This window comes from Grampus griseus (genome assembly GCF_964374135.1).
Source record: "Grampus griseus genome assembly, chromosome: 5".
NCBI lineage: Eukaryota > Metazoa > Chordata > Mammalia > Artiodactyla > Delphinidae > Grampus > Grampus griseus.
Genome location: NC_138998.1, coordinates 32,731,798 through 32,747,247, shown reverse-complemented (window position 1 = coordinate 32,747,247; position 15,450 = coordinate 32,731,798). Strand labels below are relative to the sequence as shown.

General features: G+C 47.0%; 1 protein-coding gene across 1 annotated transcript in view; it reads left to right on the top strand.

Annotated features, from left to right (window-relative positions):
- Positions 1 to 2,196: 2,196 nt before the first annotated feature.
- Positions 2,197 to 15,450, top strand: part of TF (transferrin) — a 31,363-nt gene continuing 18,109 nt past the window's right edge. Inside the window, exons 1-8 of the mRNA XM_082655182.1 lie at positions 2,197 to 2,340; positions 4,307 to 4,479; positions 10,399 to 10,507; positions 11,286 to 11,462; positions 12,204 to 12,351; positions 13,150 to 13,205; positions 13,732 to 13,910; positions 14,639 to 14,816. Coding sequence (XP_082511308.1) covers positions 2,298 to 2,340; positions 4,307 to 4,479; positions 10,399 to 10,507; positions 11,286 to 11,462; positions 12,204 to 12,351; positions 13,150 to 13,205; positions 13,732 to 13,910; positions 14,639 to 14,816 — 1,063 coding nt within the window. The 5' untranslated portion in view covers positions 2,197 to 2,297. The remainder of the gene's footprint in view (positions 2,341 to 4,306; positions 4,480 to 10,398; positions 10,508 to 11,285; positions 11,463 to 12,203; positions 12,352 to 13,149; positions 13,206 to 13,731; positions 13,911 to 14,638; positions 14,817 to 15,450) is intronic.

The window sequence follows — 15,450 nt, the reverse complement described above, 5'->3', positions numbered from 1 at the left end:
TCGCCAGAGGAGCTGCCTCAAGAAAGGCTCACTGTGTGAGTGCAGAAGGGGCCCAGGGGGGAGGATCAAGATCCATCTGCCTCGCATGCCCTCCACCAAGCTCCCATGTGTTTGTGGATTAGCTCAACATTCGACAACTCTCCTTCCTGCTTCTGGGCAGACTCTGCAAGCTCACTGCAGGACCTGTAGAAGGCATGAGCTGAGTGTGGGCATCCTGCTCTGTGGAGTCTCTCCCAGCCAGCCCTGCCCCTGACTTTCCCCCTCCATTCTTCTCTCCGTACCTCAAGGTGCCCCATGAGGACAGGCCACCCCCTAATGCCTGCTGCAGTGGGCAGCAGGAATTCGCCCCTTCTGCCAAGATTCTGGGTTTCCCATGGCTTGAGCCGGAGGGTCCACAAGGGCAGAGACACAAGCGCAGCAGCCGCCACTCTTCTTCACGGTGAGGCAGGGATTTGGAGGGCCAGGGTTGTCTCATGTCCCCCCTGTAAACAGAAAGTCCCTGCTAAAGTAGCGCTCTCTGAAATGGAGCGTGTGTAGCCCCCTGTACATGAGACAATCTATTGGGGCGTGGGGAGTTTATGCTAGCTTCCGATTATATTTACTCCTCATGCAAAAGATGAATAAGTTAACACTCACTCTTGTTTCATATGAGGATTGGCACTGCCTCCCACCTGGTCTTCAAGGCAGGCAGACGCATGTCACGGAGGGCCTTTGAGGTTCCTGAGGGAAGATGGGGAAAGCCTCACAAGGGGTGGGGTGGGGAAGGGGATGCTGGAAGGCTGTGACTCCCTGAACTGTCCTTTACTTTTGGCTTTTGTGGTTCCACATTTTGTGGTTTGCATATGCCCAGTAAAATGGATGTACAGATTAAGTAACGTGATTTAACTCATCAGATCTCCCAAAATGCATGAGTGCCTTAGAAAGATTCCTGCAAAGAAACTAGACCTAGAAGATGATTCCGATATCACAAACACAGGTGAACTAAAATAAAATGGCACTACTGAGATATCTTCTAAGTCTGGTGTAAATTAATGTAAATAAAACCAAAAACAATGCTAATCTGATTGGGTTGGATAAGTAACTTAAGAAAACCCTAAAATTATCTTGACTCTCTGGAATATGGACTTACATCTACTATCAGGAACTTTGCCCCTTCCCTAAGTGTATATTTTGCCTTGAGATATTTTTCATTGTGTATAAGGCAGAGTATAGAGAGAGACATTTAAAAATGAGTGTTTCATCTTTGTCTCATTGTTTACAAATTTTCTATTCCTTTCATGATTGAAATATACACAATATTAGTTTAAAAAGTGTATGTATATATATATATATATATATATATATATATATATATATATATATACACACACACACACACACAGTGTACAGCCTCACTATTTTTCTGGATAAGGATGGGCAATCAAAATGGTTTGGAGACCACTTTTCTGGAGGGACCCAGGGATGACCCAGGGCAATGAGATCAGGCCACATCCTCTCCTGGGTCCCTTTCTTTGTGTTCATGTGTCACTTGTCCTGAGTGTCACAGAGTCTTGATCACATTCCAGGGCAGCTTCTTGTAGGAGAGACATTGTCTCTCCTGTGACTCTGTCCCTAGCCTAGGTGTCCAGCAGGCTGCATGAAGGGAAGGAAGTTTACCGGTCCAGCATCCTGTGCTCAGGAGGACGCATGGGGAGGGACAGCTCCTCCGTGGGCCTTTAAGGGCCCAAGAAGGAGTAGGATTTCTGGATACACCTGGGAACAAGTGAAAGAGGTTGAGCCTGTTGTCTTTGACTTGTGGTCAGCCTTATTCTTCTCTCACACCCTCTCCCAGGAAGGTCTCTGCCTGTCATTCTCCTGTTCTGGTGTGTGTTTGGGGCAGTCCCTTCCTTCTTCCATCTGTAGAATGAGCACATAGGTTGGTTCAGGACCAGCTGTGGCACCCTGGGATTCAGAAGCAGAGCCACCCCCGCCTCTTTCCGCTGCAACTCTGCTCCTGGCACAGAGCAAGCGCGCGTTAACAACGGGGTGATTTTTCTTTAATTCCCTTCCAGTCAGCATTTTTGTGTTGGATTCCACCCACGGGTCTGTCCCAGAGGTCAGGAAATGAGGTGATCAGCCTGAGCGAGGAATGAAGGGGGAGGGCTGAGGGGCGATTGGGCAAGCGGGCTGCACAAACAAAGGGGGTCAAAGATTGTGCTTGGCCAGCCCCGCGGGTGATAAAGGGGCGCGGGGTGCAGGGAGGTGGCCCAGAAGCCGGTCCGTCTGTGCTCGGCACTCCGCTTCGCAGACCCGGGAGGATGAGGCTCGCCGTCTGCGCTCTGCTAGCCTGCGCGGTCCTGGGTGAGTGCGGTCGCTGGGAAGGCCCGCAGAGTCGCCGGCCCGGGCGCCCCCTGAATACCGGAGCCCGCCACACCATCCCTGGGCTCCGCGTTGGAACTGGAAGCCCGGACCTTTCCTTCGCTTCTCCCCGCTGCACCCTTGCATCTGCTTCATCACTGCCTCAGGGACAGCTCTGCGCTTGTGCGCACCTTCTGGTCCTGCCTGTGCCTCTGCCACATTTTCACCCCCTCCTTGCTTCCTCCTCCTGTCCAGAAAACCTTGTAGTAGCGGAACACAATAAATTAGAGCACTTCCATCACGGTTTATCAAATCCCTTTGCTGCGGTCTCAATCAAGTCCAAACTGCTTAGGATGGCATTCAAGGCCTCCCCAGATCTGGTCCCACCTCCACTGATAGTCTGATGTCCCATGGGTGCCCTTGGTGCTGACCATGCCCCACTAATGAGGCAGGGCAGTTGAAGGGTTTGGAGCATGGGATTTGAAGCCAAACTTTTTGCGTCCCCAGCGGTGAGGGGGGTAGTACAGCCTGGCCTGGAAAGGTCCCGTGAGAGTAAATGAGGCTGTGGATCCAGGCACTAGTGGAGTGGACTTTGCTGCACACATCTGTGCTTCGAAGCCTGTCACTGTTAGGCCCCCTTTGTCCTCTAACTTTTGCTGGCCAGTAGTGGTGCATTTATAATACCTTTGGAGCCTTCTGTGTTTAGCTACTTGTCTTTCCTGAAAAAGTTAACCCTTGAGAGTCGACCCACCTTACTTGCCTTTGCCTACCCGCCCAGCCCCCAATCCTAACCTCAGAGAATCTCACAGGGCTGTGGAAGGTAAATGCATGACTGAGGACAAATTCCTGCCTTTGGGATCTCAGGAGGGGTAGTTTGGGGAGGGCCTGGAGGAGTGGTTTTTGGGAGAGTCTGCCACTGACTCCTTGTTGCCTCCTTTGATATCCCATGGGCAGAGGTGGAATAAAGGGTGGTTGGGGGACAGGCTTCCTGTGGCCTCTCTTTTTCCATCCTGGAGAACTGTTCCCTCCCCCTCTCTTGCTTTGTGCATTGTGAATATTCATCCGCTTCCTTGAGCCAGCCCTGTGCTGTTGATCCACAGAATGGAGATGACAGAAGGCTTTGCGGACAGTGCCAAATGCTCATATCATGGGGACAACACATCTGCAACCCCATGGATTAATTGCCACAGACATGGCTGGCTTTAGCTTCTCATAGTGGCAGCCAAAAAGCCTAATGGTAAAATTGAGGGAGGGGTCATTGGAAACAGAGAGAAACATTGAATATGTGGAGTTTCTAGTTATTCTTGGAACAGAGGATGACAGATGAGCATCACAGGCAAATTTATTGCCTCATCAATCATGTAGCCCTATGTACTGGCCAAGCACATGGAAAACAACTCAGAATGTTATCTTCTTTTGTTCCCTGGGCAGAGACCAAAGTCTGGAGACCTGATTTCTAGGCCAGTCTCAGCTACTAACAGGCTGGGTAACCTAGGGTAAAGCATCACTCTCTGAGCCCAGTTCCCTCATCTCTAAAAGATAGTAATTACTGGATGATGTAATTCCTTCCCTGCTGGCTTCCCAGAGTTGTAGCATTGAGCCAACACCTTGACGTAGCTGAAAATCCCCTGTGTATACTGAAGCTTGTATTCCATGGCAGGCCACGGGTCATGAGGTGAATGAAGGAGGCTCAGAGAACACAGAGGAGCAGCTTATTGTCTCCAATTGAGAGCTGATAGTCAAGTCGGCATCCCTCTGGCCAGCACAGTCTGGTCAGTGGGAAACTAAGAGGACATTAGGGTGCCTGTCACTTGTCCCCAGACTCAGAATGCAGTGGAAACTCTGTCCTTTGTTGTTCACGGACAGGAGTGGGAGTGGACATGATGGAGGGGAAGTAGACTTCACGACCCTCCAGAGGGTGCTGCTGTCTCTCCCACTGGCACAGGGACCTCTGACCTCTCTCCCCTAGGGCTGTGTCTGGCTGTCTCAGAGAAAACTGTGAGGTGGTGCACCGTTTCAAGTCATGAGGCCAATAAGTGCTCCAGTTTCCGTGAAAATATGAATAAAGTCCTCCCTGATACCGGTCCTTTTGTCTCCTGTGTGAAGAAGACCTCCTACATTGATTGCATCAAGGCCATCATGGTAAGTCGTGGCTGCCTAAAGGAGAGCAGAAGAAAATCCATACTTTCTCTTTCTCCTGTTGTTTTGGAATCATTCTGTACTCACAGGTAGGAGGCTGCTGTGTGGGGCAGTCAGCCCCTAGTGCTAGTAAAATCACTTTAGAAATGGAAATACGAGCAGTCACCTTTAATGAGTCTTAAAGCAAAATCTAACATGTTCTGAAAGGGGACTCTTTTGAGCCACCAAATTCTCTGAACTCAGAGAAGAAAACAAGAATACATGCTATCAGAATGACCATGTAACACTATTTTGGAGGTTCCTGATGCATCACAAGAAGTAGGTGAATGGTACACACAGGGAAGAGGAATACATAGTCATGATTGCAGTTGATAGCTGATCCTTTTGTCTTCTAGGTTTTCCAAAATACTCTTCGCTCCTTTAACATTGTTCCTGCACATTTGAATGTGTGTCAGACCCTGTGCTGGGCAATGGGGCTGCAGTAGTGAATTTAAACACACATGCTCCTTACTTTTGAGGAGTTTACAGTCTAGTCAGGAGAGAAGAAAGACATGAAAACAAGTAGATGTGAAATTTCAAATTGTGTCATGTACAATGGAGGGAAAGAAACAGAACTTTCAGAGGAAACCTGCTTTGGCCTGGGTGTCAGGGACAATCTCTCTGAGAGGGAGCAATGAACCTGAGACCCCAGGGATGAGCATGGGTAAGCCTGCCAAAAGCTATGGTAGAATACACCAGGTAGTGAACCATAGCATGTGCAAAGGGCCTGAGACAGAGGAGAGCTGGGCTTGTTTGAGTTTCTGTAGGGAAGGTAGGGTGACTGGAGCAGAGCAAGCAGGAGACTGGAAGGAGGAATGAGGTGGGAGAGGTAGACTCAGCCAGATGGAGCATGATTAACTCAAGGAATCAGTGATTTGGTATAAACAACTGGTCTGTTGTGTGTGTGTGTGTGTGTGTGTGTGTGTGTGTGTGTGTTTATTGAACCTCAGTTACTATCATGGATTAATTATAACTCTTGATTTATGACATAATTTCAGCTTTGGTGTATGCATACCCCTCTTTGTTTTTAAATATGTTAATAATATAAAAATAATATTATCCACAAACCCACCAGAGGTTCTCAAAACTTCATCACTGCCAATAGCTTATTTCTAGGGCTACTGTGTGGCAGTATTGGATTCTATGGGAATAACACCACTTGGGGTAGTGTAAGCCACTGGCCCTACTTACAACTAGTGTGTGTTTCCCCATCCAGTGCAAACAGAATCCTAAAACTTTCTTGTCTTTTATTTTAATTTAAGACATATAGGTATGTGTGGATGATTGTACAGTTTTGCTTCTTAAAATATTTTATAAACATGCCATCGCTATGTGTTGTCTTCTCATACTTGCTTTTCCCTCCTCAATATTATGCTAAGTTTTCACACATGTTGTTGAATATAGCTATTGTTCATTCATTTTCAGAGCTCTACAAAAGTCCATTGTGTTAGTATACCACAATTTATGTTTTCTTTTCTGGTCATAAGACATTTGGATTTTTTCCAGTTTTTTGTTATTCTAATCAGTGTTTGTGGAATACTTTTATACAAATCTCCTGGGACACAAGAATTACTAGTTTCTCTTTAATATATATGTAGGAGCAGAGTTTCTGTGCCATGGGATATGTGAGTATTTGACTTTGAAGATGATGCCAAATGTATTTGGTTTTTAAGCAAATCCAATGTGGTTATTCCAATTTCCACTCTCCCAGCAGTGTATGAGAGCATAACCCATATCATTCTTGGTGAATTTGATATTTTATTATTATGAAAAAATCACTATCTCTGGCAGTACTTCTTAACTAAACTCTATTTTTCTGATATTAGCATACATACTACATCAACTTTCTTTTGGTTAGTATCCTCTTCCTATATCTCTTTCCATTCCTTTATTTTCAACTTTCTGTGTGCTGATCTTTCAGGTATGTCTTTTGAAATTTGTATATTGCTGGATTTTGTTTATTAATGAAATCTGACAATCTTATTTATTTTATGTGGTAAATTTAGACCGTTAATAAATTATTTTTTTTAATAAATAAATTTATTTATTTATTTATTTTCTTTGTTGGCCTCGTTGGGTCTTCGTTGCTGCGCACAGGCTCTCTCTAGTTTTGGCGAGCAGGGGCTACTCTTCGTTGTGGTGCATGGGCTTCTCACTGAGGTGGCTTCTCTTGTTGAGGAGCACAGGCTCTAGGCACGTGGGCTTCAGTAGTTGTGGCACGCGGCCTCAGTAGTTGTGGCTTGCGGGCTCTAGAGTGCAGGCTCAGCAGTTGTGGTGCGTGGGCTTAGTTGCTCCACGGCATGTGGGATCTTCCCGGACCAGGGCTCGAACCCGTGTCCCCTGCATTGGCAGGTGGATTCTTAACCACTGAGGCACCTGGGAAACCCAAATTATTATTTTTATTATTGATAAATTTGTGCTTATTTCTGCCATTTACTTTTTGATTTCTCTTAGTCCTGCTTTCCCTCTGATTTCTGATTTTTCCTTTTCTGATTTTTAAAAATGGAGTTCGTACATGTGTGTTCATTTGGATTGTTTTCCCTTTATTCCACCTTTCCCCCTACTGAAAGTAAATTTAAACGATTTATATATTTTAATGACTTCCCTTAAATTTTTACTGTACAATTTTAGCTTAACAAAATGTTAATAGTAAAATAATCTTGACCGTTATGTCCTTCTGAAACAGCAAAAGAACTCTGGAATGTAGTAGCTCAGACTTTGCTCTTCCCTGTGTAGATATTACTATTTGATATTTTATGTCTATCTTGTTTTAACCCTGGAATGTAGATACTTCATGTATTTGTTGGCAGTATACATAAAATACTATATAAATATATATTTATATATGTGTGTGTGTGTGTGAGTGTGTGCATGTGTAAGTTTGTGTATGCACCCAAAAGTTCAGAAAGAGGGAAGGAGACGGAGAGAGAGAGAGGCAGAGAGAGAAATTTGGACTTGTTTACATTTTTGCCATTTCATCTGTTTACCATTCCTTCTCTTTTTATTTTTTTTAAGTTTTAAAAAAATTTTTGGCTGAGCTACGTGGCTTGCGAGATCTCAGTTCCCCAACCAGGGATCGAATCCAGGCCGCGGCAGTGAAAACACTAAATCCCAACCACTAGACCACCAGGGAACTCCCTACTATCCCTTCTTATATTTCAGACCATCCTTCTGGGACAAGTTTTCCTTTTGAAATGTGTTCTTTTGGTGATACTTTAGAGTCAGTATCTTGGTGTTAAACTCTCTCCATTGCTTGCTTGTTTGTTTTCTCTGAAAATGCTTTAATCTCCCCCTTATTCTTGAATGGTAATTTTGCTGAATGTATAATTCTAGTTTGATATTTTTACACTATTTAAAAATACCATTCCACTGTCTCCTGAGTTCCACTGTAGTCGTTGAGAAGTCTGATATTATCCTATTATTCCCTCAATCATCTCTCTGGAAAACTTTGAGATTTCACGTCCTTGGTTGGTGATGTTCCATAGATTCGCTATGATATTTCCAGTTGTAGAAATCTTGTTACTTATCTTGCTTAAAGTATGTTGGATCTGTGGAATCATGTTTTTCACCAGTTCTGGAAAATTTGCTGCCATTATCTCTTTAAATACTGCCTTTTCTTTAGTTCCTTTTTTTTTTTTTTTTTAATTCTAGGATTCCAAGAAAACATGTTAGGCCTTCCTTAACCTAGCATCTATATCTTTTAATCCCTCTTTCATAGTTTCAGTCTCTGCACCTCTTTTTTGGCAGCATCTGGGATGAATCTTCAGATATAGCCTCCAGTTTCCTAATTCTCAATTTAAACACGTCTAATCAACTTGTTGCCCATTCATTCACTTTTTTTTAATTTCAACAACTATATTTTTTGCTTCTAGAAGTACCAGTTTAAACAGCTTTTCTTTTTTATTCCTGATAATTTCCTTTCTATGTTTATCTCTGTGATTGTAGCCTTCACTTTGTGCATAAAGCACATATATAGCTCTTCTCCAATAAAGCACATATATAGCTCTTCTCCATTGTTTCCGACCATTCCAACATCCACAACCCTTGAGAGCCCAAGTCTGCTGTTCCTGCTGATGCCCATGCATTGTGGCTTACCTTCTTTTGGGTTTGTTTATCTGCACCTGGGAAGTCATGCTTGACTTTAATCCTGCCCCTCCCTGCTGGTTCAGTTTCCCTTCAGAATCCCTGTTGCTCTTGTGGACTCCATGAGTTAGGCCTTGGCTCTTTGGTTCCTGAGCCCCTGAGGCCCCAGTGATTCCTGCCCAGGATCCTGGTGTCTGGGCCAAAAAAGCCCCAACCTCACTGCTCTAGGATAAGCTCTTATTTGTTTACTCATTTATTTTTATTCTGTGGTGTGTGAGGTGGGTGGGGACAGTCTCTGGAGGTTTCACCTACCTTTTGAGATACCAAGAAAACCATAAAGATTGTTTCATATATGGAGTCTATTTGTGGAATAAAAGAGTCCTTCACCATTGTGAATGTATTTAATGGCACTGAAAGGTACTCTTAAAAATGGTTAAATGATAAATTTTATGTTGTTATTTAATTACAATAAAATAACAAAAACAATTCCAACTATTGAAAGAAAAGTTTCAGCTAGACAAATATATGGTTTGGTTTACATTATTATTTTATTTCATTTAGAAATACTATTACCTTATTATTTATCTATAACATGACATAGATCATAGAGCTATAGTCCCTGCCTTGTAATTTAATCCATAAATAGTAAGAACTATTTATGGAGTACTAGCAAGGGCTTCAAGAAAAATAATTTTGATTAAAGATATTTGAAGCAAGAAAAAAAGCAATAAAAGTATGTTATGAAGTGCCTATATAAAAGATGGTGCTCCTCACTTCAAGAGAAAATAAATTCTAGACCTAGTGGGAAGGTATCTATAATATTGGTTATAGTGAACCAAGTGAACTACTGGTTTAAAGATGAGAATTAGTGGAAGCAAAAACTAAAAATGAAAACCAAAAACCCAGCAAGTAACAGTAAATGGGAGAAATAAACCCACACTACGTGGATTCGAATCCCAGCTCCATGACTTACTAGCTATGTGGCTTGGGGAGGTGACTTAAAGTTTCTGGGCCTCTATTTTTTAATGTGTAAAATGGAGCTGAGTTGGACAATGGTGTCTGTGTAGTTGATTAAATGAACAATCAGCCATAATGGAAGTAATAGTTAGCATTTAACACTCAGTTCAGAGTATAGGCTAGAAGTTAAAGCCAGAGAAAGCACCCGTCCCTGAACAAAAGACTCCTGCAGTTATATGGACCCAGGACAGGAAGAAAAAGTACTGAGTACTGAATCAGAGTGGAGAAGGATGTCTTCAAGGCTCCCCTTCCCCACAGAGAATTCTCCACAGAGGCATCTGAGGAAGATCTCAGCAGAAGGCCCAAAATAAAGAGGTCACCAAATGAAAGGACCTGAACTTGAAATGTAAATATGTGTAACAGCATAGCCAGGCAGAGGGACCTGAGTCCTTGACTGCAGCCCCTTCAGAGCCTGTGGTGCATGGGCTGTGCACCCAGTCTGGTGTTGGCGGGCAGCTTTCCCCCAAGAGGCCTGCTGGTAAAGCCTCTGTAATTTAGGTCAGTCTTGAAAAATCACGATAGTTTTCTGGGCTAGCAGCTGGACTCCTCACCAGGGAAAACAGAAAAACGATCCATTCTTTCTCTTTGCAGGAATTAAGGAATATGGTGGCCAAATCCCCTCACCAGGGAGGTAGAGTTAACTGAAGCTTGTGGTGTTGTGCAGCTAGCTATTGGCCAAACTGAGTGTTCTTCGGGCCCCAGATCCAAGGAGCACCACCCAACTATAGATAGACCTTGCTCAGAAGTAAGGGCTTCCTCAGACTCTGGTCTGTTCTCTTCCAGGATAATGAAGCAGATGCTGTGACGTTGGATGGTGGTTTGGTATTTGAGGCAGGCCTGAAGCCCTACAACCTGAAGCCTGTAGTGGCAGAGTACTATGGCCCGAAAGATAGTAAGTTCTCCCCGGGGACCCAGGAAGGTGTTTGTGGCCCTTGTTCTCTCCTGGTAGATGCTGAGTCTTGTCTCATTCAGGCAGGTAATGGAGATTAGCTACTGAAGAGCCTGCCCCAGGGGGCAGTGAGTGGGGAATGAGAGGCCCTATCAACCACCACAGCCACAACCCAAGGCCTCTGGGAGCTTTGGGCTGGTTGAGGACTGGTGCTCAGGACACTGACCTCCTGGGCAGGCTGTGTGCAATCTGAGCTGCACCACTGGGGTTTAAATGTGTAAAGAGCAGCTCTCCAAGAACCACAGGTGCCACACACAGGGGAGAGATCACACAGGAGCATGAACTTGGAGCCCTGACAGCTTTGCATCTCATCTGAGAGCAACTCCACTGTCCCTGGGGCTGTGTGAGGGACAGAAATACTTAGAGAAAGTCAGGACTGTGGCCTCTGTTGCCACAGTTCCAGTTTCCAGGGGAGCTTGGCTTGGTAGTTGTAGGCAGACACTCCCTGCAAGGCCTGGGTAGGCAATAGCATTGGGGCATGTGTGCATGTGGCTTCTTGCTCCTGGGTTTGCCTGGAGGGTTGTTACAAATGTCTCCTCTGTGGTCCTTCCTTTCCCATGTAAGCCTAGGAAAGTTTTTCTGATCCTTCCCTCTTTAGAAGCCAACCCAACATAAACGTTACCTCGGGGTTCCCCTTCCCTACTCAGGAGCCCAGTAGTGATGAGCAGTGCTTCCCTGGGGCCCAGTTTGAGAGTCTTTCATCCACGCTCTCCCTTTGCAGAGCCGCAAACTCAGTATTACGCTGTGGCCGTGGTGAAGAAGGGCACTGAGTTCGGTCTGAAAGAGCTCAAAGGCAAGAAGTCCTGCCACACAGGCCTCGGCAGATCTGCTGGGTGGAATATCCCCATGGGCTTACTTTACTGGGACTTGCCTGAGCCACATGAATCTCTTCAGAGAGGTAAGCAGGCAGGAGGGTGAGTGCCCTCAGCAGGCATCTCTTCCTCAGATGCCCACATGGGCCACACTGGCGTCACTCAACATGATCAGGTGATGATATGTGATGACTCTGGGAATGGAGGTGGGAGGTTAAACAGCTTTAAACTGGCAGGTCTGCTGCACCAGCAGCCATTAGGGGCTGTCACAAGTCCTTTTATCTCTGAGCTCCTGACACCCCACCAGAGGTTGTCCTGAGGAGTCGGGGGAAGGGAACAGAGGGCTTCAGTCAGGGCCAAGGTTGCTGGGCCCCACTGTTCACTTCCCTGGGGTGCTTTCCTGTCTGTGGCTGATGCTTTTCCCATTCTGCTGGAGCTTTCCCTGGTGGCCATCTGCTGGCCATGAACTTGGCGTGCACCTCTCCAGGCGGGTCCTCCATTTCTCACGCATGGATCCCAGAGGAGACCTGTCTCTGAGCTGTTCCAGTCTGACAAGGCAGGGAGGGGGGCTGACGGTGACCTGGTCTTGGAGGGTGGCTGGCACAAGCCTGGTTCTTGGGGAGGGAAGAGGGAGGAAAGGGGTTAAACTCGTCCCTTTTTGGAAACGCTTAATCTTGAAGAGTGAACACTTGTAAAGGCAAACTGGGTCTGGGGGTGCTGGTTTTGTCTGGGTCTCTCTGTCCCATCATGAGCCTAAGCTGGGAGCTGTAAGTGCCTCTGGCCAGGCTGGCTCACGCCCTGTGCTTCTGTGTCTCTGTGTTGAGCAGCAGCGGCCAGTTTCTTCGCGGGCAGCTGCGTCCCCTGTGCGGATCAGTCGGCCTTCCCCAAACTGTGCCAACTGTGTGCGGGGAAAGGGACGGACAAGTGCGCCTGCTCCAACCATGAACCGTACTTCGGCTACTCAGGGGCCTTCAAGTGAGTGAGACCGGCTTCTGCTCCATCCGGGCTCCTAAGTGTCCAATGTCCTTGGCTGGAAATCTCCCCTGGCCCACAGCAGAGCCCAGTCTTCAAAGGGGCAACCAGGGGGCCTAATCGCCTCAGTGACACAGGGACTTAGTGACACAGCTGGGACTCCCCAGGCCAGGCCGGGCCAGTGCATACTCTCTTCATGTGACATTGACAAGGAAGCCCTCTCCTGGGGCTCTTCTTTCCGTTTCCCCAGAGTTCTCTCACTGGACTAGGCAGAGCCTGAAATGACGGGCACGGCCCTAGTGTCCATGCTGCTCTTCAGTGGCGGGCCCTCTGCTCTCCACTGCAGCAGCGCTGGCCGCTCAAGGCGCTGGCCTCTCTCCTGGCTCCTCTCACTGTCCCTGTGCAGGCAGCTCATGTGGCTGATTTCTTGCTCCCTCTCCTCCCTTGGTTATACTCTAAAGTTTTAGAGCCAGCCAAGGGCACCTTTCCTCCCTCAAGAGACACTATGCCTTTATCCTCCACCAGAAGTTTGAAAACACTTTTCTCATTGAAACATCTTCAGTGCCTTTTTGATGCTTTGGGGCACATGGTGAGGGTCCTCCAGCTCCTGTGAGCTCACCCCCCTATCTCCATGGTACCCTGGATATCAGTGCCCCATGGTGCCCCCTTAGCTGTGGGTCTTCGTAGAGGCCTCCCCCAGGCCCTGCCCTTTCTCCAAGGCTGGACAGGGTGGTCAGACCCTCAACCTGAGGAGAAGGGCCAGCCCTGCAGGAACCCTCCTAATGTGTCTCCTCCCCACAGGTGTCTGATGGAGGGCGCTGGGGAAGTGGCCTTTGTCAAGCACACCACGGTATTTGGTAGGTGACAGGAGAAGCATCTGCAGGTCCCTTCAAGCAGAAGGCCTTCCTTTTCTTCCTGCCTTCTTCTACATGCTCAGTAGTCAGACATGAGCATAGTGTGTTCCTCCTTTCTCACTGCTGGGGTGTTTACCTGCGCAGAGGCGTGTGTCTGTGGGGTCCCCGGCTGGACTCCTGGGCTTCATCCTATCGTTCAACTTCCTAGACACTGGGACCCTTCCTCCTGGTCAGTGTTGCAATAGCAAAGGATTGGGAGGAGGTCTGGCCGGCCTTGGCCTGTAGTCAGCCTGCTGAGATGAGACCTCTTGTGGGGTGTGGGCAGTCACCCCTGCACGGGACATCAGAAGCTTTACCTGTAAATTGGCTGTGGGATCCTGAGCAAGTCAGTTTTCTTCTGGCTCAGTGTTTACTCTAGGCTTCTCGGCTCACACAGTTTATGATTCAGTGGGGTTTTGCAAGGGAGCGGAAGGGGCACCACACCTCACGCTCTGCCTGCCGTCGGCTCACGTGGGCTTCCCTCCCCCAGAGAACCTGCCTAACAAGGCTGACAGGGACGAGTATGAGCTGCTCTGCAGGGACAACACCCGGGGGCCTGTGGACGAGTACGAGAGGTGCCACCTGGCCCGGGTCCCTTCCCACGCTGTCGTGGCACGAAGCATGGGCGGCAAGGAGGACTTGATCTGGGAGCTTCTTAACCAGGCCCAGGTATCGAATCCCCATCCTCTTTCCTGCTTAGCAGTTCCTGCTTGGATTTGGGGCATTTTCCTGCACTCCCTTCTTGCCACTGTAGAAGCCCTTCTGTGTTCAGGATACAGTGGGGACCATGCCACACACCATCCACTTGTAAGAAAGCACCCAGCAAAGCCTTCTTGGACTTGCACAGAGCTTAGTCCTGCATTATCATCTGTCAGACCCTTACGTTCTAGACCAGTGACATGAAGCTGCTCCTTCTTGCTCTATTCCATATCTCTCCCATTGGAAAGGAAATGATCTCTCTTCCAAGGTCCTTCAGCCTGACTGCAAGGGAGCTGCACACACAGCCAGCTTTCCTTCCCTAGAGCAGCAGAACACCAGAACTGAGCCAACTTTCTCTTATCCGGCCCTCCCATCTGTCCATCTGTCCATCAAGGCAGCCACACAGTGTCAGCCTCTGAAGGAGATGTGTTTCTTGCACTCAGTGAGCTGTCATCCAGCCAGGGAGACAGGCACAGAAACACATTCAGTGAAATAGGATGTTTGTTATATGGCCCAAGAGGGCTGTGAATGGGGAAGGTGCTGGGTGGGAAAGAACAGATCCGACTGCCCTCTCTCCTGGCATCTTGAAAATTTCACTTTTTAGTTTAGTTTCCTGAGTTTTAAATTTTTCTTCGGTCCCATTTTGCAGCATCCCTTGTTGCTGTAGCCATTCAGATCTGTGTTTTTACCACACACAGGAACATTTTGGCAGAGATACCTCTGAAAGCTTCCAGCTCTTCAGCTCCCCTCATGGGAAGGACCTGCTGTTTAAGGACTCTGCCAATGGGTTTTTAAAGATTCCTCCTAAGATGGACTCCTGGCTCTACCTGGGATATGAGTATGTCACCGCTCTCCGGAATCTAAGAGAAGATACACGTAAGTGTTTGCGAAGGATCGTGTGGCTCTAGGAGCTTGGAAAACTGGTGAGGGTGTGCACCAGCAATAGAGTCTTTCCAGGTATTGAACACCTGTCCCAACAATCCTTTGTCTGCCCTGCCTGTGCAGCCCAGTGTTAGATGAATGCTAAATGGCATCACCAATGGGCATTAAAGGAAATTCATGCTTAAAATGATTTGTATTGATACCAGCACTGTTTCCCTTGTATAAATCAAGGCTACCCTACCCACTTTGTGAAGCCAGTTAGCCTGGCGTGAAGTAAGTCAACTAGAATGAAATTGCTACAAATGTGCACATCTGAAGCCAATGCTATGGTCAACATGTGCCATGGTGAAGCTGGAGCTTTAGACAGGTCGATCCTGCTTCTGAATTTCCTTGGGTCATTGGGGATGTGTTTGAACCTTCATTCAACAGACATGTATTGACCACTTATCTATAAACTGTGCAACGTGCTGGGCATACAATGGTGAGTCAAAAATATATTAAATTCTGCTGTCATGGAACCTTCAGCCCAGTGGGGAAGACAAATGTTGAAGGAATAGTCACTCCATTGAATGATCAATTAAAAATGAGAGATTTCCTCAGCAGAAGGAAAACAAAAACAAAAACCCAG